At 35.8% G+C, this 22,661-nt stretch overlaps 1 protein-coding gene across 4 annotated transcripts; it reads right to left on the bottom strand.

Moving 5' to 3' along the window:
• Positions 1 to 28: 28 nt before the first annotated feature.
• sytl5 (synaptotagmin-like 5) lies at positions 29 to 21,891 on the bottom strand. Of its 4 annotated transcripts, none has more exons than XM_084121806.1 (17): positions 21,769 to 21,891; positions 13,639 to 14,011; positions 13,012 to 13,218; positions 12,677 to 12,792; positions 11,878 to 11,986; positions 11,304 to 11,406; positions 11,076 to 11,205; positions 10,118 to 10,218; positions 9,808 to 9,885; positions 7,901 to 7,966; positions 7,549 to 7,727; positions 6,588 to 6,690; positions 6,318 to 6,479; positions 6,106 to 6,214; positions 3,971 to 4,103; positions 3,687 to 3,895; positions 29 to 2,157 (listed from the first exon to the last, which is right to left on the bottom strand). In XM_084121806.1, the coding sequence occupies exons 2-17, from the start codon at positions 13,761 to 13,763 to the stop codon at positions 2,015 to 2,017; spliced, it is 2,073 nt and encodes a 690-aa protein (XP_083977932.1). In that variant the 5' UTR covers positions 13,764 to 14,011; positions 21,769 to 21,891; the 3' UTR covers positions 29 to 2,014. The 4 variants fall into 4 exon arrangements, with proteins under 4 accessions (XP_083977932.1, XP_083977931.1, XP_083977934.1 ...); XM_084121805.1 differs by having other exon boundaries at positions 11,304 to 11,418; XM_084121808.1 differs by lacking the exon at positions 7,901 to 7,966.
• Positions 21,892 to 22,661: the final 770 nt, after the last annotated feature.

The following is a 22,661-nucleotide window of genomic DNA, read 5'->3' on the forward strand; positions in this document are numbered from 1 at the left end:
AAGACTGAAGTAATGGCAGCTTTGCCATCACAGGCATAAATTACATTTTAAAATATATTGCAATAACTCACAATGTTACTGTTTTTACTGAATGTTTGATCAAATAAATACAGCCTTGGTGAGCAGAAAACTTCTTTCAGATAATATATCAATACAGCTATGTATGTATTTAGAGAGAGAGAATGGTTGAGAATAATAATTAAGATGTGGAAAAAGGAGAAATGAAGCAGCAAGAGTGGTTAAATAATAGTTTATTCTCTTTCTGAAGATGATAAAGTACAGTTCAGAACAGTCCTAAACACTGTCTACCTGATGAGAGAGTGGAAACAGCACACATACACTGAACATGCTGTGAATCAAACAGCTTTAGACAATATCAGACATGGGAACACTTGGATGTCAAACATCGACATTGATAAAGCCTTACACATGCCACAAAATCCCTCAATTTATTATACGGTGTGATATAAGGTCTATTCACTTGACTGATTCTAACAAGAGTATTAGGTGTAAAAGGGGGTGCACACATTATTCATGGAGACCTCACAGTGACATGACGGCTCAAATGGATCAACTGGGGAATTAACTATTACACTAACCTCAAAACTCAATATAGGGGCTGTACGCATTGTGCTTATACAATACAATATGTGTGCATACATATGTGTTTTTTGTGACAATTTGTGTATTTCAATCCCTCTTTTTTCTTTTTATATCCAAATAGAACCTTAAACCACTTAAATTTTTATAGATAATTTTATTCTTAGGTTTTTCTTTGTATTTTCGGTTATGGTAAACATCATGCATTTGTGCAGTGTGTGCTTCGACGCTAAACTACTTTCTCCTTTGGGGTGAGGCTTTCTGTGTGATAGAACAGTGGTGGTGGTGGTGGTGGTGGTGGTGGGGGGGGGGGGGGGGGGATCTACCTGACAACAATCATGTCATTGTAATATTTGCATGCTGAATTGTGACTAGTCTTTAGAAAACAGGCTTAAAGATGTCTTAATAGAAATGTAATAGAGTTGATCTACTTTACATTTGGGGTTACAACTATCATTTTACCAAAAACACTGGATTTTCTTCGAGGAACTGTAAATCTAGTTAAAGGTAATGAACCACATTGTTCCCAGATAATCTTTTTTATGTCGCGCACCTATTTTCACATTCTAACTGTGGAAAAACTAGCTATGAAACTACAGTACATTGTTCTCAGTTAGTCTGCCATTTGTACAAGTGTTATGTGCAGGTGGTATTTGTGCAAATTGGATAAAAAAAATGATCTTGTGTATGTGTGTGTGTGTGTGTGTGTGGAGGAAGTGCTTTGTGCTTTGTTCTTTCTGGACAACTGTGACCTTTGATTGTTGATAATGCTCACTATGCTCTTTTTAAATAGTACTCATGTGCTATTCACAGTTATGACCAATGTGTGTGATTGTAATAAGGACACCTTAAAATAAAGTGTAACCTTATATATTAAAACAATGAAAATATACATTTAAGTACCACGTAATATTCTTTCTTCAGTAAGCCTGATATCAACAAAATTTGAAGCACACTATTCCGAGGATTGCTTAATACAGGTACTCAACTAATGTGAATGCGTAAATAAAAAAAATAAAAAAGCTTATATTAAATATTTAAATATATTTGGGAGAGACGGTGTACCTTTTTTTGCTCTTCCCGTGTGCTTTATCAACATGAAGTACCGCACTGATATAAGAGATATATATCTATGATATATATATGAATATATGATACATAGATGATATATGATAATGATTGAAATCCAATTCCATGTGCTCACAATTGAGACACATGTTAATACCAGGTGTAAATGGGAAGGCCCATATGTGTATGCCACAGATGTGTTTTGAGAATTTAGAGAGCATATGCACGTTGGAATGAGAATCTGGGTAGTGTGAGTACTGCCAAAGAACATAAAGAGCACCTTAAAGTGTCTAGAGGTGATCATATTTGATGCGTATTGCCAGGGAAACTGTCCCTCCTCTTCTCTCTATGTCTTCCTCTTGGCCATGCTGGATCGCAGCATCAGTGTGCACTCTTGTGGGACTTCAGGGTTGTCAATCATGCGTTGCCATAGCCGCTGCTCCTCGCCGCAGGAATCGTTCCAATCTACTTCCTTCCCATAACTCAGACCTGCAGGACATAAGCAGGTCATATGATTGCTCTGTATGTAAGATCTAAACACAGAGATCTTAGCTGTACTGCTCAACTCTCAGACACCCACAGTGGAATCATTTCAAAGGTTGTTTAAAGAAATAAAATATACTTATGTTAGCTAGCTAGGTGACAATTTTTTGGCTGTTAGGGTTCAACCATTTTGTAAGCAATTCACACCATTTAGTATATCACAGTGAAATTAAAATTGCAACAATGGTTTGTCATTATGCTATTTTGAAACATTTTATAACACAAAATATCTCGTCAAAATCAAAATGAATGAATTTACACTAGATGGTAAGCTTTTTTAGTGTTTGAAAATGAGTCTCGTATGCTCACCAAAGCCTGCATTTATTTAACCAAAAATACAGTAGAAAACAGTAATATTGTGAAATATTTTGTATATTGCAATATATTTTAAAAATAAATGTATTTCTGTGAAGCTAAAGCTGAATTTTCAGCATCATTACTCAAGTCTTCAGTGTCAGGAACATGGTTATGGTTGAACTATCAGCACATACATATCTCACTGTCCACATTTACTTTGTCAGCAATTTAATAGGGGTGTGATAGGCCTTTCATTTTACATGTGAAGAGGTTAGCCAATCTTAATAGGGGTCCTTTATTTATAGGAGTCTTAAATGTATAGTAGAGAGGGTGGAAATTAGTCATGTAAACTGATTTTAGTGCAAGAAACTTTGAGTAATATTTGTAATTATAAACACTGTAAAATGCCCCTTTAACACAATCATCAAAGAGTGAGTGAAGATATTAATAAAACATATTTGTAACAGTAAATTGGTTTAGCATGGATACAAAATGTGTTGCAGAAACTAATGCTTCATGCATCACTGATGATGGATTTAAGAGACGATTAGAAAGAACATTACAGTGGAAATTATATTCAAGAACATGTGGGACTGAATGATTATCTTAATTTGAGTTAGAGAACATTGCACAGTAACGCACAATATCAAATCTGAACAAATCTGTCCTACTAATGTGGGGAATTAAATGAAATGGACTTCCATTAGTGAATGAAAAACTATGTTTCAGGTTGTGCTTTGAAAAGTTTGGCTTTTGTATTTTGTGATTGACTTTCAAGTATATATATATAAACTAAATATATATATAAAAAAAAAGAAATTGAAAAAAGCTAAAAGTACAATAAACATAGATATTAGATAAAAAAAACTATGTATAAGTTGAAGTATTAAAATTACTAAAACTAAAATTGAAATAAAAATAAATTTAAGTTATATAGAAATATATATATTTTTTAAAACTTAAAACAGAAAAGCAAAACAAAATGACTAAAAAATTTATTAGAATGAAAGTTGAAAATATAAAAATAAAGGCTAATTCAAAATATTACGAATTCAAAATACTATAATATTCCCATTGTTTGTGTAAAACGTTGAATTTAGCATGTATGCAGATCTTGTGGATTTTTTATATAAAAATACAGATTGAACTGAAAAAGGCTAAGCTAAAGAAAGACTGACCTGTCCCTCCCCCGAGCCGCACACCACCCAGGAAGACGTTGCTGGCAAGCGGTTCCCTGTCCCACACTGTCAGCTCCAGACACACGCTGTCCAGATCGCTGTGCTTCAGGCCGCAGTATGTGAAGGTGTGATTCCAGCGTGGGTTTACAGTACGCTTCACCACCTCGGTCTTGTGCTTTGTGCTTTTCTTGTCATCAGGCAGTAGGTATCTGATACACAAGCAGAAAACCAGGAGTGTGAGTTTGCAAGATATATATGAATGAAATCAGAGGAATTCAGCTCACCCTTTGACGAATGGGTCAGAGGACCCTCCTTTAACAGCCGTTAGGTTTTTTGCCTCTTTAACCAGCAGCTCCACCATTCCTCCTTTAGGAAGTGTGATGGTCTTCTTCTTTCCCTTCAGAAATCCCCTTTTCACTGAGAAACAGAAGAGAGAGCTTGATTACACACTTCAGTATTATATACAGGGAGCTTCTAGGAGCTCAAATATAAGCTTTGTTGATGGCACGTTAAACATATAGTGTCCCGTTACAATGTTTAAATCATTAGACCAGTAGTTTTTGCCGTTTAATTTAATTCTACCCCACCTTAAAATTACATTAAAACCGAGCATGTATTTCTAACAGGTAAAATGCCGTAAAAGGTCAAATGCATGACATCCAATCAAATTGCCTGACTGCATCCCACACAAGCACTGTGCATGAGAGGTTGTGTGCTGCTGAGTCTGCTGCCTTAGCAAATCGAGCTACATTACTGTCATTCTCGGCATTGTACCTTTGTAAATGTAGGAATTTAGCACTTACTAGCATTAAGAACAAATATAGACACAGAGAGTGCATAGAGATTCTTTTAAGACACAAACTCTCTTCAAAACAAAACCATACCCTGTGTGAGGTCGTTTTTAATGTTGAATATTATCATTATCAATATTATATCAGCAAGAATGCAACTTTTCCAAGTTCAAAACAAAATGGTAATATTAAGTGATGTTCATTTTAAACACAGTATTGTCAGTATTGATTGTTCTATTTTGCTCTATACACAGCAGAACTGCAACACACAGGGGTGTTTCGTGAATGAATCTGAGGCTTTGAACGAATCGTGAGAGTCAATGTTTCATTCATAGATACAGTCACTTGCTTTGTAACTGAATGAATGAATGACCCGATAGCTCAGGCATTAAGACAGTGACTTACAGACACCTACTGGCGGTTTTAGTTTAATATTTAAAGGAAAAATCTTTATTTATTCACCCTCAAGTTGCTCCAAACCAGTATCAGTTGATGGACTTTCATATTATTGCAAAAATACTATATACTAAAAACTATGGAAATCAATAGGGTCCCATCAACTGTTTGATTACCGACATTCTTCAAAATATTCCATATAAAATTCATACAGGTTTGGATCAACTTGAGGATGAGCAAATTACAGAATTTTCATTTTTTGGGTATACCATCCAAAGTATCACTTTGTATTAACCACCATTGCATATTCCTCTATTGAACATTTCTTATTTAAAACATCTGCAATAGAGTTTTTTTTTTTTTGTGCTGTGTAAACTATTAGATGTTAGATTAACGTACCTGTCACAAAATTAACCTAGCATGAAAAGTACCTAGTTTTTAAAACAAAATGTTTGTAAATGCATAAATGTAACTTTAAACAAATATGTCCTTTTATCATTTTATTATATATCATATCATTATCATTTACTTTTTATAGTATTTAAAATATGACACAAAGTGTTTTACTGGCAGCAAAGCAATATGATATATAATATTAGATATTAAAAATAATTAAATATAATATTACTAATAATCACAATAAATAATTCTTCCACTTAGTAATATAGTTAATTGTAACCTAACTGTAGGCTGTTTATGGCTTCGAGGCAACATCATGATTCAAGATCAATCCATAACAAAAATTATTGCCACATTAATATTAAATTCATAAGTGATGTTCAGCCAAGGAAAATTGGCATCTTCACCTTTTATTCAAATACTATTAAAATGTTGTTAAAGATTTTGTAAGCTATCACGTAGTTGTGCTTGGAGTCATTTGCTTTATTTGTGAAATCGCAATGAAACATGCCAAATTTTGCGGACATCATTTTTGGCCAGGCTGTCATACAAAGAAATTATGAACACATGCAAAAACCAGAGAAGTAAAATAAATCCTCTAGCTGTAGTTTGTCTTTTTTTAGCCAAATAATTTTTGTCTAAAATACCATAACCAAGTTTAGTGTTTTGTTCCTCCCTCATATTTAAAATACAATTTAATATTTTTTATGGTTTAATCAAACTTTAGGTTAATTAAAATAATATCCCCACTTTTTGCCACAACTGTAGGTCATAGGTTTTATCAACAATGAAAAGGTGAAAGAAATTAAATAGAAACTATTTCTAAGTCATACCTTGCACTTGATCCAGAGGCAGGGAGACATTTCTCTCTGCAGGAATGTACTTCAAAACCACTGTAAGTTCCCCTTTATAGTGCATCACTGAGTCCACATAAGACTCATTCTGACACAGACACACACACATTTCAGTATCACACTTATCCATGTCAACAAATATCTTTTTATCTCTCGCTGTTTCTGTTTGTGTGTGTGTGTGTTCAGCTCACCCTAGGCTGTAGAGAGAACCATTCCTCTATCTGCGTGTCAAACTCCCAGGAGTCAAAGGTCAGCTCCGTCTCCCCCAGGAAGTTGTTGTGTCCAAAACGATCATGATGCCACACAGAAACCTGCAGTGTGCGCGTCTCCAGCTGAGAGTGACTGACTACATACTACTCAAAGGGACAGACAGATAAGAGCCTTTAAATCAATATCTCATTTACTATATCTAATCAATCTCAATATAAATCCCTGTAAGGCAGGATTGAACCCTCTCTTACTCTCAGGTTTTCGTTGAAGACTGGGTTAGTGGTGTTGCTTTTGATGCTGGTTTTCCGCTTGCTTTGACGGGACTTGTCTGGCAGGAGATATGTTTTAATATAGCTGTAAACACACACACACACACACACAATACCAAATTTGTTGCTTCTGTACAATATCAGTCTCTGACGCATCAGTATTAAATTGATATCTTAGACAACAAATAATAATTTGTTGATAATATACAATTTATGAGAATATATGTGGATACTGGACAGAGTTAGATTTCTGTACCTTTCAACACATACTGTATTTAATTATTAATATTTCAGCAAATATTTCAGAACATTTTCAGGAAGATTTCAGCTAAATCAAAACTGAAAATGACTGTATTAAATGAAAAGGTCACCCATCTTTTTGGAAATGAAAAACAAACAAAAAAAGTCTTTCGAGCTCTAAAAATGACAAAAAATAGTCCTTACATCCATACACATTTTCTAAAGCCTTGCCATTGACTAAAAATTAAATCATTAAATTACTGAAAATCAACTATTAACAATTGTTTCTGATAATTGAAATAAAAGTTCAAATAAAATAAATATGATGAAAGACTTAAAAACTTAAAGAAAATTAAACTGAAATAAAACAAATATAAATGATAGCTAAATATTTATAAAACTAGAAAAAAAATACAAAAGCACATACAACTATTAAAACAAACTAAAATGAAAACAAAATATAGAAATAATAGCTAATTGAACATTTTAATACATATACAAGTGTATAAACAACAATACTAATGTAAATAATTATAGAATTTACATTATCACATTATTTAAATACAGTAAAAAAATACTAATTGTAAATCTAATGTTTACATATGGACACCCCAAATACATGCAGTGCAGGGATGCTCTGCCAGGGCTCAAAGTGAAGTGTATAGCTGTCTCTCTCTCTCTGTGTGTGTGTGTGTGGCCTTACGCATCCGTGCGCTGTCTCCTCTCATCCCCGGTTGCTAGGCAGCGGCACTCGCGGACGAGCACGTTGAGTGCCCCTGTTTTATAGCTGTAAGAGATGTTGAGCAGGATCTCCCCGGAAACCCGCACGTTGCCATAGTCCCCCGTCTCACTGTACACGCTCATCATACTGTTAATGCTGGTCTGGAGACAATATAGGGATATAGGTCTTTGGCTGTGCATCTTTCACAAGCTTGTGTTTAAATGTATGTGTGTATGTATGTGTAATACAGAAAGGCAAGAGAGAGAAACTGAAGCGAACACAGCAACAGACAGACAGACACACAGCTGTACTCGAACACACACTGAACACTCACAGTGTCAGCATCTGAGTCAGGTACATTAAGGAAACCCCACTTTCTCTCCGAGGCAGGTGTGGAAGACTAGAATAAGACAGAAGAAAGACAGAGAGCAGAGAAGAATGACAGTATGAAGGCAAGCCAGGAAAAAAAACAGAGAGCAGAGAAGTAGAATAAGAAAACCTATATAATGTGACAGAACACAGATTGCTAGAGCCAAGAAGGAACTTTTTCACATTTGATTATTGATTATTAGCTGTTTAAAGTTCACCTAAAAATTAACATTGTGTCCTATTTACTAACCCTGATGTCATTGCAAACCCATTTGTACTTCTTTCTCCCATAAAAAGAGATTTTATTTCGCTCGATGGTGTTTTAAGCCCCCAATGGCTCCTTAGAGGCAGCTAACCCTACCCTCAACCTTAAACCTACCCATCCTGGAAGGCGCCATTGGGGGCTTAAAACACCAAACACCTTTTATTTTCTAGTAATGCACATTTCAGCAACCAAAAATATTCAGCTGAATTGTTAGTATTGGCGGTAGTAGTTTTGAGGGGACGAAACCATTGACCAAAAAACACCATTTAATTAGTATTTCTCAGTAGCCGAATTAGGTGACTAAAATATTGAGAACTTTACTACGACTATGTCTAATTTATCACCTGAGAACATAAATCCCCAAACAGCATACCAAATTCAATGAACAAAATGAAATTACCCATGCATACAATTTAGTTTTGGTTTCGGGCTGAACGAAAAATTTAATTTCGGTTTAGTTTTGTTATAAAATTAATTCAGTGCATCGCTGCTCTTTTCCATCTAATGACATTGAATGGGAACTGGGGCTTTTGGGCTCCAAAAATGACAGAAAAACCCAATAAAAATAGTATAGGTTTTTTGAAGCCATACATTTTATGTAAAATGTAGCACAGGGCATATGAATTTACATGAAAACTAATACGATTTAAGAGCTATGGCAGAAAGTAAGATTTTCAACAAGTAATAAATATTGTATCATTTCGGTCTACTCTTTGGAATATTTTATACTTGGACTTTATCACACAAATTAAATGGACCACTTTAATGGTGCTTTTTGTCATTCACTTTCACTGTATGTCAAAGAGTAGCATGAACATTCTTCAAAACATCTTTTGTGTTCCACAGAAGAACATTATTTAGATTTTGAATGATATAAGGGTAGTAAATGATGGCAACTTTAATTCGGTGAAATCATGAGCGTTTTGTTGTCAGTAAAAGCCTGTCTTCGCTAGTTTTTTTCTCTTTTCTTGTGAAGAGTTAACACATGCTAAATGAAGAGGAAACACATCTGACTCATCTAGCTATTAAAGACTGCGTGTGAGCTATGAGTTATGTCAGCTGTTTTGAAAGAGGCCACTTGTCTTCATGTTTGCCTGAATTATTTCTCTTTGTTGTGTCTTAATGCACCACCTGCGTCTGTATGTGTGGCCAAGAACCGGGAACTATGACAATGATGCACTTTCAGTAGTTATTACGAGCTTTATCAATGCTAAATTGTGTGTATATGAGATTGTGTGATAAAAAATGCATGCGTGGGTCTACCAGGTGAGTCAACAAATTAAGTGATCTCATGTAACTGGATATTTTGCCAGGAGGAGGAAATGCTAATATTTACAAGGATATATATTTCTATTCAAAAGAATAGCTGGAACGAGTTTTATAGGGTATACTTAATATCTGAAAAAAGAGGGTAAAAGCAATGAGTTTCTGGTTCCCACACAAATATAAGTCTAAACATACAGTGCACACATGCAAAATACAGAAAAAGGAACAAATATATTTTGTTTCAGTCAGACATTTGCACAAAGCCAGCAAACACACACTGCAGCAAAGCACCTGTGATTATGTTGTTTTTTGTGTGCGTGTGTCTGTGTAAATCATTATACCATTGATTGCGCACTGCAGACGCTCCGGTTGGTTTTATAGTGTGCTGATAACACCGCATCAATGTCCTCATCCGAGTCCTAGAGCACAAACACTGCCTTCAGTGAATATCACATTGAAACAGCACTGCTTTTCTTTACGCAATCACTTCACTCAGTGATATGATATCATAAAAATCACATTACAGAAGGCTGTCTCTTATCATTTTAACTCCCTATTCGGAAATCTATCTCATATCCTGCACACAGCAAAAAAAATTATGAACAAGATTGCTAGTGAGAAGTGGTTTAAGAGACTGTGGCTGAAATCTACCCCATCGTTCAGTCCTGGAACTGAGCGGCATCGACTAATCAGAGGATCTTCACTGAACCCCTCACCAGGATTACTGAGGTCCACCTCAGAGCGACTGCGATCTGTGAAGAACAGAAAATGAGATGTTCTGACTATGACCACAAGTGAAAATGCATTTATTTAGCATTTTTCGGAATATGATATTTACTTTTTTCATTACAAATGACATCATTCCCATAATTTAAGCAAAAGGTTGAACTGAAACACTAACACAAATTTCCGAATGTTTTAGTATTTGGCATGTTTGTGTAAACCCCGATGATCATGTTCTCCAGCATGATTTGAGAAAGATCCAAAAAGCATCTTGTGCTTTAATGGAAGCAAGAACATCTGACAGTCTGTACAACAATGTTAACATGGCCTAAAACTGTTGTTCTCAACCAGGGTTGAGCCCTCTAAGATTACTTCAAATTATTTCAAATAAGACTAAACAAACATAATAAGCTAAAGCAAGTAAAGGAAAAAAAATCAATATATATTATTATATTTTAATTCACCGCTTCATAAAAACCACTGGTCTAAAAATGCTTATTTTAATTAGTGTCCTAGAAATAGTGCAGAATCTTGAATATTTCTACATAGATTTGTTTTATTGATTTTTTTATTGATTTTTCAAGATAATGTTTTACATAGTATATCAAAGAAAAAAAAACTAGACATTCTGTTTTTCTGTATTGTTCACAAATTTAAAGACACTGATTAATGTTTGTTTACTTGACAGTATTTCCATTTCTTCAACATATATTTATATTATACATGTTGTAACTGTTCATTTCCATGTTTAAATTAGATTTTCAGTGGTCTCTGTAAATGTTTTATATTAGAGTGAACTGATATAAGGACAGTTTCGCAGACAAATGTTGTTACTGGTGTCACTGGCAGCAATAGTATATATGTCAAGTTGTTGCCATGGTGATACCTGATGAGAGGGAGGCTCTGGATATGGCGATAGAGGGTGTGCTGGAATCTTTTTGTCTCCGCCCATCCGCCATCTTTTCAGAAGTGCTGTCACTGCTTTGTATACTACACACGCTCTCTGCTCCATCCGGCTGAACAAACACACGGACACGCACAGACAGTAAACACTGCTTTCTTGTCATGCACACAAGTCTGTATATAGGAATGCAATTGTGTTTTCGTGTGTTACCCTGTTTCTTGCCTCTGTCTGGGTTGGTGTTTTGACCATTTGTGCTCTCATGTTATTGGGTACCGCTGGTAACCCTGATGGCTCCACTGCAACCGCTCTCTTCCTAAAACACACACTTAATGAGAGTGAAACACTGACAGTCTTATTGAGAAGACACAGGCTTGAGTAGAATGAAATGCTAGCTTATTGCACTAAAGTATATACTGCCTATTATTTATTTATTTTAAATAATATGTGAAACAGTATGCAATATGCAATCATTTCAAACAGCGATATGCTACATTGTTGTCACATGACCTCATTGCAATGCATGCTTAATTAATGTTTAAACCATTGATGATATTACTCCTGGTTCATTTGTCACATTGCTAATGGTCGAGCATTGCATTGTTGCATACAGTGTTTACTGTGTTACATTTAAGCAACTGTAGTAGGTCTTCCTGTTTTTCCACGCATAAAGAAAAAGGCATACTCTGCACTGCATAATTACTATTAACTGCAGGAATTCTATCAAAGTAAGTGATTCCAAGCATAGCAAAGTCAAGCTCAATGGACTGTAAATGATGCCCCTCACCCTTTCCTGTTCTTCCCTGTCCTTATCTGGAATTGGGACGTAGGCGATCTCTCGTACTGTGGTGTGGATGATCTCTCCCTCTCTGATGGTCTGGGAGAAGAGCCGCCATCTCCATAAACAAAAACAAATGTTCATAATAAGAATCGAATCATAGCCGTCAAGCTAAATACACAGACCTTTGACCATCTGTGTATAATTCAATAGTGACCAATAAAGTTTAGGAAATTCAATTTGGGTATTTGAACACGGTATTCTGCTCAGGGTATAGTGTTCTCAGATGATAAATTAAACCAGTAGTAAAGTTCTTTGGCAACAATATGTCAGCTGAACAAATTTCCATATTGCTTCTTTAGCATCCTTTTTGGTCATGGTGAAGTGCGTCCACACTGACATGTTCACCCGATGTTGCTTATCCACATTGTGTGCATGAGATAGATGCTGACACGGTCACTGTTCCGTCAATGGTTTCGGCCCTTCAAAACTATTCTGGCTGCAACCAATGTTGTGAATGTTTTTGGATGCTGAAATATGAGGTGCATCACTATTAATTAACACAAAACCTGATCAGACTTGTACTTTTTTGTCAATGCTGCTGTTCACCTGGACATGAACAAACAATGATAATATATTTATTTTGTATATACTGAAACATGTAACTATTCTAGCATTCAAATCATTAAAAAGAGCCTGGAGAGGAAAACTTTCCATTATGTCAGGGCATTGTGTAAAATGTATGGCAGTATTTCCAGGCATTGTTTGATGGATGTTTGTGTTGACACAAACTCTGAGTTGATCTCACCTGGAGGACTGCTGAGGATTGACTGTTTGACTACATCAGTGATGGGTACACCGACATGTTGAAACCTCTTGGATCTCTCTTCCAGAAACCATTCTCCTGTAACCACCTTCAGTTCCCTATGACAGCAAGTCACACACAGACAACACTGTATAAGCCACAATTATAGAAGTGACAAGCATAGCTTAATTGGTTCACCTATTAAAGAGCCTATGAACTGCAATTTTCCATACTGCGTTGAAATAAGTTGGTGCAGAACATGGATTAAAAGCCAAAAAATGTATTTCATGGTGTCTTTCATCTTTTCAGAGTGTGTATGGATATTCTGTGTGACTCACGCAGACTTTGCACACACAGTGCATTTGCAGTTGCTGCCTGGAGGCGTAGCAGTGCAGAAGTTGCAGATGCGCCGATGACAGTTGGTACACACATTACCCCTCTGCAGGATGAGACCCAGCGCACGCAGACATACGGCACACTCACGCTGATCAGCTGAACTCCGCCGCCCGGCTCGCCTCAGTTCCAGAAGTTCATTTTTCAGCTTCCTGTAGAGGCACAACTGGCATCACTGTTGGGGAGTAACTAAACGTAGCCATTAACTACAGTAGGTCTGTTTCTTATAACACGGTTTATCTATTCCAAAAAGAAGCTGAATTTTCCACAGAAAATCCACAGATTTGAGTCGCTACAATTTAAGTATTTTTTAAGCAGAACATTTAGTTTATTATTATGCGTTTGAAATAGAATGGGGCATCAGTTACTGTCGAGAAACTGTCACTGTAGACAGCATCACTGATTATAATGCTTTTGTCGCGCTGCAATATAATTAAAAATGATCTAATTGGATAGTTGTATACCTATGTTAAGTAGCTTCAGTGTAGTTAGCAAGTTTATAGAATAGCTAACTACTTTTGCAGAAGAAAGAAAATGTCTGTTTGTGATGATGTGCAGGTGGAAGGCGCTACCTGATGCGTTTCTCCTCTCGTTTCCTGACCTTCTCGTCTTTCTGGAGAACACTGAGGATCGTCTGCTTTTCGTGCTCCAGAAGGAAGGACAGATTAAGGGACCCGGTTGTCTTCGCCATGACCATTTAAAGAACTGCTCACAGAGCTCAAGGAAAACTCAGCCAATAAAACTGGCCACAAACCAATCAAAATGATGCTTCATGAATGCAGCTTGAATCCTTATGAATTAATGAAGGATTGCTTTGGTACATCTACATGTCGACACAAAGGTCATCTGCCCGCTCCTTCAGACGATAACATTAATCTCTCAGCAATTGTGGCAGGTCTTGTGATCCTATTGGTCAGTGCATTAACCCTTTCACCTGATGAATGCCTGCAAGAATAACATCCATATAAAAAAAGAAATCAGTGAACAATCAGGGTATTTTATGTGTAATACTTACACTGTACATGCTAAATCATGATTCATGTCTTCTGACCTAGTTAATTGTTCATGATCTTTTAAAAAAATAGAGTTTAATATAATATAAAACATAGTTACGTTCAGAAATAAAAAAGATGCGCCCAGTACATAAAAAAACTTCTCTTGTCTTATCTTAAAAAAAAAAATGATTCTGTGTTTCCATCAGTCTGCCTGCAAGGGTCAAAGAAAGAGAGGGTAGAAAATCATAATGAAAAACCTATTATTACTCTTTTCAACGCAAAAAAACTAAACAAAAACAAAAAAACCATCCATCTTGGCTCAATATCCTCAAGAGGGAAAATTATTAAAAATGTCTGACATGACCACTTTAAAACTATAATGATTATGCCTCTCATTACAAACATTAAACACAAAACAGTATCTAAATTATAAAATATAATAGAGCACATTACATACAGTATATGTATAGCAATCCATATATATATATATATATATATATATATATATATATATATATATATATATATATATATATATATGGATTATACATGCATATCCTTATATATAACAATAATTTAGAGACAAAATCAAGCACTTTTTATCTATCTGCTTTGTTAATAGACTGACAGTCCAGATGTCAGTATGAGAGCCCAGCCAATCCGATACAGCTACAGCTACAGCTACTAGTCACCATTTAGGTTTTTATCTAAAGCGACAATACACTAATTGCAGTGGCAGTCTGCCAGCGGCAATCTGAGGTGAAGTGGCTTGCTGGAGAGCACAAGAGTAATAGAACAGGGCTGTAATCACTGTACATCATGCATACTTGGGACTGAACCTACAACCTCTGCATTAATAGCTGGCACTTTCCACACGATAATAGGGCTTGAAATGGATGAGAACGAAAAGTTAATTCAATAATGAAATCCTACATCCTTGTCAGTCAATTTTCTTTTTATTTGGAATCCACTAAAATACAATAGAGGGAACATCATGCCATAAAAGGTGTGCCTGTTGTCTAAATTGTGCCTTACATTTTTGGTAAAAGTTAATCATTAAAGCTGTGATATTCACAAACCATTCTAGAATGTATATACATTTTATAATTATTCATTTATTTTGAACTAATATTCAATGCTACTATTAATAATGTATATTATAATATTGTGATGATTATTATTATAACATTATAATATAATATTCATGTTATTGTTTTTTTGTAAGACAATCCTTTTTCTAACATATCTTTTGGTTCTCTCTCCAAATATCTCCAAAGGACATGGAAATTTTACTTTTATTTATTTAAAGAAAAAAAAAAAGTATTCTTAGAAAGTGGCTTTTTAATCATTAAATCATGTTCAGTTGTCTTTACTGGAAGCCCCATCAAGACTGAAGCATTTTACTGGCCTGGATCTGTGGAGGACTTATTAATTTCCTGTTTGGAGAACTGATTTATGGATCATATCCAACTCGTCTGTTTGCATGAACTAGGTTAATATAGCATTTACTGCATGTGTGTATGTTATCTAATTTTTGTTGTAGGTTTGTTTGAAATTAATAGTGAATGGCAAATGGGTAGGACACCAGTACACCAGAGTGTGTCTGTGTGTGTGTTTGTACGACTTGCTTTCCTCTGTGTTGTCTGTCTGACAGAATCTGATACACCATGTCTAACAGGCCAGCCTACATAATCAGAACCTTCAAAAGCTGTTTTTCACACCATCATTTACACTTAGAAAAGCGTCTGCCATTGGTGACACAACCACATCCGTACATCTATGTGTCACAAACAGGTGACAAATTATTTGTAATGTCGCAGCCAAAAATTGCTTTAGACAATTCCATCTGTGTATGTTTGTGCATTTGTGTGTTGTGTGTTGTTCGATTAAGTGTCTGACTCAACAGGAAGACATGGAGCAAAATTAATTAAAATTTCTCATGCAAGAACTGTTTACAGGGACACACGCAGATTAAAAATTTAACTTCAGTATCTCTGCTGAGGTAGAGGACAGCATGTGCCAGCAGCACTGCTAATAAAAAAAAGCTCTTCAGCGTCTTACTGCCGTCATCGTCAGTCAGTTGTTGTATGCGTTTGAGTCTGAATGTTGGAGTGCTCATTATACACTCCTGAGCAAGGTGTACTGCTGAGATGCTTCAATAAAAACTGCAGGGTTACAAAAGGTGTGGTATCTCCCTAGATCCCACCCTAAGTACACACATTAGTGTACACAAAGTCTTGTATAAACACAGCAACACACAGTTCTCTTACGTTGTTAAGCAATAAACACAAGCGTTCAAACGTTTAGGGTCAGTAATATTTTTAATGTTTTACAAAGAAGTCTCATGCTCACCAAGGCTGTATTTATTACAATTTAAAATAATTTTGAAATAAATGTTTTTATTTATTTTTTTATTTTTTTTAATTATTAATTTTAATTCTGTGGCAGCAAAGCTGAATTTTCAGAAGCCATTATTCTAGCCTTCAGTGTAACATGATCCCTAAAAAATAATTCTTATATGCTGATTTGGTGCACAAGAAACATTTCTTTTTATGTTAAAAACAGTTGTGCTACTTAATATTTTGTGAAAATTGTGATGGATTTTTTTTCAGGATTCTTTGATGAATAGAATATTCAAAAGAACAGAATTTATTTGAAATATATTTTTGTAACAATGTAAAAGTCTATTGTCACTTTTGATCAATTTAATCCCTGAATACAATAATTAATTTCTTCACAAAAAATTCCAAACCTGTGTGACTGGACTTTCCGTGTTTTCACTGTTATACGGTAGGCGGCGCTATGATGACACATCTTCTGAAATAGCCTAGTACTGAATCTTCTGATCAATACTATGAAAGGTCGTTTCACAGAATACTTTTAAAAAAAAGAAGATAATTACGACTTTTTATCTCACAATTGCAAGATATAAAGTCAGTATTGCGAGATATAAACTCGCAATTGTGACTTTCTTTTTTTCTTGCAATTCCGAGTTTATATCTTGCAATTCTTACTTTATAACACGCAATTGCAAGTTTATATCTCGCAATTCTGACATCTTTTCTAAGAATTGCGAGATATAAACTCGCAATTGCGAATTATAAGGTCCAATTCTAAGGGAAAAAAATATCTCACAATTCTTACTTTATATCACGCAACTGCGACTTTATATCATGCAATTCTGAGTTTATCATATATATATTTTTTTTAAAAATGTATGAAGCTAGAATAAAACAGTTTTTTTTAACGCAGAGGGTCTGATCTTTCTTTTGATATATTGTATGTTCAGATAGCCTATTCATACAACAATAATTCATGGGGGCCATGAAACTTTTGTGAAAATGATCAAAAATGTTGGCGCTGGCTGGCAACTTTTTTCGAAAACGCTGGCAGGGGAAAAGAGTTAAGACACAACAATAATGTCAATTTTAATGAACCTCAGGCTCTAGTGCACATGAAGACACCAGACAGGAATAATGCTGCCTTCTAATTCTCCTGGGAAATTCGTATTTACTGCTCGGAAGTCATTATTATGATGTGATGAGTTCAAAAGATTACGGTGGGGACAAAAGCATAAGATTTCATATTTCTTTATCTCTTTAGTTACTGACAAAAGACAGGAAGCTTTTCAGCCCTAGTGCAACATAATGAAGCGCAATGGATGCGCATTAGGTGTGTAATTGGTTATTTATCTGTGTATTTTAGCTTTCTCATGCTGAAATGCAGTTGCACGAGCCTTATTTGTATTATGCATCAACAGTACGCAGAATGCATGCAAAATAAACAGTGAAGTCAATATTGAGCAATGTTTTAATTGTGACATGCCTCACAATCAAGATTTTCCACTGGTAATTAAGACACCGTGGTGCTGTTCATGTGTAAATATGATCATCCTGACATGAACTGAAAGCAGCATGAAAGATGACAACATATTGCAAGAACCATGGGAAATAGTTTAGTGCATAAATCTCAAAAGAACAAGTCAACAAGCTGCCAGTCCATCTCTCAGCTCACAGTAATTACTCCTCTAATGATGGAGACACATTCACCAACAACACCTGGCTTAATGGAGATTCATTTCATGCATGTTTTATGCCTTACAGAGAGGCTGCATTAGCATAATAAAAAAGAGACGCAGAGCTATGAAATGCAGATTAGCAAGACAAATCTGAGACTTGCTAAGTATGGTAGTGGACAACCGATAAGAGATTTTCAGTAGCCAATGTCAATATCAAAATCTAGAGAGAAGGGTGGCTAATGGTAAGCATAATGCCATGTTTATTGTAATTTAATGGCAGAAATTACATTATTTTACACATTTTTTTACTCAAAGAGCTTTGTGTAAAGAACACAAAGGGGAACAACTTCTGTTTATCACCAGACGAACATGGTACATCTCAAAATCACCATCCATGGCAAATATATGGTCCACAAACTTTTAACGGCATAAGTAGTAGATGTAAAGGAAATGTTGTTTTCAGCCCTCCACACACTTTCAGATTGCGTATGAAGTATACCCTGGACTAATGACATACAATGAAATATAATGATGTCCTTCTCTCCAGCTGTGCCCCGTTGAATCTTTAATGCATGCCTCTTCTTTAAACACACATATACACAACACAAATCAATACAAAATGTCAGTTATGGATAGTCAATTGTTAGTGTTAGGTCCTTCAGTAGAATATGTGCAGTACATCTCAGTCAATCATATGAGAGCACATTATATTGAGGTATACTGTGTGAACATGACAGATTTTGGTCCTTCTATCTGGGAAGTCAACCCACATTTTCTTTTTTCAAGACCAGTGCACATTAAAATTAGAAAAAGGCCTTAAAAATTTAATGAGTTTGCTTTCAGTCTTTTTTATGAATTTTACTTAGTTTTTATGAACCTGCTGTCACTAACGTCCCTGTCTATATAGCTAATTATGTTAATATTTCTATCTTTTAGTGAAGATAATAATACATTTTCTGTGTGACCCGTATGCATGTCACTCTTTTACATATATTATGATCGTACAGTGATTTTGTAGGGGTGAAATTGTGCCTCAAATACACAAACCAGCCAACTTTGTTAAGTTTAGTTTTTTGTTTTGTTGTGATGGTTGAAATTTGTTGCAAGAGCCACTTGTGAAAGGACTTCCAAAGAAAAACAGAAATGCAAATTCTCACAACTGCAGATTCTTTAATATCTTCATTGTTTCTTCTAGACTATATTAACACTCTCTACTCCTCTCTGGTAGCCTGGTAATACCAAACTCTGCTACTTCGCTTTGCTTCGTAGACAGAGTCTGGCATGGCATAATTGAACAGCGTTTTCTTTCTCGTGGGGGGGCGCTTGTCTGAAGTTTAAAATCATTGGTTACCCGTAAGCCAATCACATAACGTTTGGTTATGGCGTGTGTTATGCGCATGCTCAGCCGCATCTAACTTCCACTGTAAACACATGTATGATGCGAAAACAAAACCATCGAGCGAAATACCGGAGTAAACATGGCTGTGAACGACTTTTGCAGATTTTGTGAAGTAAATCTACGCATCCACGGTACAATCAGCGTCTACGTCACGGCTCTCAGCCCGCCCTCTGTTCGTTGATTGGCCGGCTGTTTTCAGGCCGGAGGAAAACGGAAAGCTCTGACGCTGTTTCAGACTGAGTACAGAAGCGAAATGAAATTGAGCGGAAGTACGAAGTCTGACGTAGTCAGGCTACCTCTCTGGTGGAATGAGCTGCCAACCTCCACCTGATCTGTTGAGACATCACAACTGAAGACATGTCTTTTCCATAGGCACTTAACCAGGGCTGGCATGTTTAGAGTGAGAATTATGAATTTTTAGGGGAGATGGGGGTGTTTAAAAAAAAAAAAAAAAAAACTTTTATCACAAAATGTGTATTGCGATTGTCAAAACATTTGGTAACTGAACAATTTCATTAAGTTTACCAACAACATGTTATACAATGAATGACTGGTACTGTGTTTTTAGTAGGGCTGGGTTTTGACACAAATTTCATGATTTGATTCATAAACTTGAAATTCGACTTGAATCTCAATTCAAAATCGATTCATTTAGATAAATATCAGCTACAGTACATGGAAAAGGAAAAATAAATTCTCAACTAATGCTGTAATCTATTCAGGTCAGGGAACCCTGTCAGCTACATAAAATGAACAACTTATGTAATTAATATAAGGAAGTTTTTACAATAAAAACATTATAATAATTTTAAAATTATATAAGAGTGAAAATATAATGAATGTGTAATATAGTGCATTTATTTAGCAAAATGCTCCTCTCTCTCTCTCTCGCAATACAATGTTCCCCAGGCCCTAGTAGCCTACTGTGTGTTGTTGCCCGTTAAGTATTATCTGTCTTTTATTAATGCTGTTACAGTGGTAATCACACTGAGAACCAGAACAGACTTCCTGCTGGTGAACTGAACTAAGTGCCCACTCACACGAGTGGAAGAGTGCAAGTTATACATGCAGATTTGAGCCCTAATTATTTACGGAGGTGACAAAAGCAGTGATGGATAAAATGCCTCAAAGCGTGTTAGCCTCTTGTCACATGCCGGGAAGGTAATGGTTTAAGGTGTGGTATGTCATCTTTAGTGTACTATGAGCAACAACATACAGTAAATCACTTCTGTTTTCAGAAGCTTTAGCTATTTATACCCGAGTGAGGCATAATCAAGATAAAAGGCAGCTGAGGAACAGCAAATCAGTTTGACTATGGGCCCCAGTTTGACATTCATGACGTCATAATAGCCCTGGACAGCTTTCCGCTTGGTATCATACAAAGGATAAACACAGTGCACTGGCACGTGCTTAAAGCTGTAATCATGTGGAAGAGCATCTTATAGATCACCTCACAGAAATCGTCACTGTACAAGATTATATCCTACCTCTCTCTCTCTCATATAGGTTATATGAAATATAGAGGAAAGGTTGGCAAGTTGATTTCTCTAATGCATAAATTGCTTAATTGCTTGATCTAGCATTGGTTTTGTATATTGGCTTCAAACAACTACTTCAAAACTAAATTATGTAAATTAGATAATTTCATTTTGCAAATTATATCTTACGTAAATATAAATACAATCATATTTTTTTTTAAATAGTCAAATGGACACATTAGAGCCACAATGGTACACATTAAGATATTTTGTCCCTAGGACTTATAAGGCATGCATCTACAGAAATTCACTTTCAAAAATAAACACCCCAATTCATTTTCACTGTAGTAAAAAGTAGGACAACTAGCCTAATTTAATATGTGAGAGATATGTGATGTGATGTTCAGCGTACAATGAAAACCACCGATTAGATTGTAGTGGCACTTTTGAACTTTAACTAAAAATATCCTACACAAATTTGAAAACGACTTCAGGCTGCCTCGAAAAACAATTACAAAAACGCTGTGGTGCATTGCACCTGTTCAAACACCTGGTGAGACGACATTATATGTAGCTAATGCCACAACAGCGTTAAAACTGGCTTGTTTGTCATGGGATATCTTCTGATTATGACTTTTGCGGGGTTTAGAATGTTTTAAGATGATGTAACTGATATATGAAGAAGATATAGCCTGTTAAACATGAGACAGAATGGGAGCGTTGAAGTTCCTGCGTCCATCTCACCTTAAAGCTGCGTTTATTCCCTCAACCCGCATACATGAAACACACCAGGATATAAACTGTTGTCCTACCTGCCGCAGCCTTCGCACATGAATATCCCGTGAACTGCAGTGCTGTTACATGGTCAAGAGCAGTTTTGTAGTGGTGTGTTCATTGCAGCCCGAGATCCGAGCGCGAGGCAAACCCCCCCACGCACCCGCCGCTGGAGATGTTCATAGCGTGGGCGGAGTTTGCGCTCCCACGGATTCCCCGTGACCGTGCACACACACACACACACACACACACTCTCGCACGCAGTCTTTTACGTGTCTGCATCATAGGGCTGCCATATACTCTGTATAGACTAGAGAGGGAACATCCTCAACATATTAGTCAGCATATGAGTAAGTCAGCATATGATTAGTCAGACAGACAGACAGACAGACAGATAGATAGACAGACAGACAGACAGACAGACAGTCAGATAGAGAGACAGATAGATAGATAGATAGATAGATAGACAGACAGACAGACAGACAGACAGACAGAGAGATAGATAGATAGACAGATAGATAGATAGATAGATAGATAGATAGATAGATAGATAGATAGATAGATCTTAGCCTAATGTTCATTCATGTTTTTTTAATCTGGGTTTTACTTTAACGGATATCGTAGGCCTATTTTGTAATTAGCCTACAAGATGTTTGGCACAATTTGTTGTTTTGTACTTACGCTATATGGTATAAAAAACAATCATAGGTAGGCTACGTAAAAATAGGTAGCTTTTAAAGCCATTTGTAGAATGTGATTTATCCCAATCTACCCTATAAAATGATGAGGGGAAAATAATATTATCTTACTTATGTTACAACGCTGCCATCTACTGGATAGTTCAGGTAATTCTCGTCTGTTAATGAAAAATAGCTACATTTAATACTAAATTTTGTAAAGAGTGTGAATGTGCAATTGTAGACAGTGTGTG

The sequence above is a fragment of the Abramis brama genome (assembly GCF_963993115.1).
Source record: "Abramis brama genome assembly, chromosome: 8".
In the NCBI taxonomy this organism is placed as follows: domain Eukaryota; kingdom Metazoa; phylum Chordata; class Actinopteri; order Cypriniformes; family Leuciscidae; genus Abramis; species Abramis brama.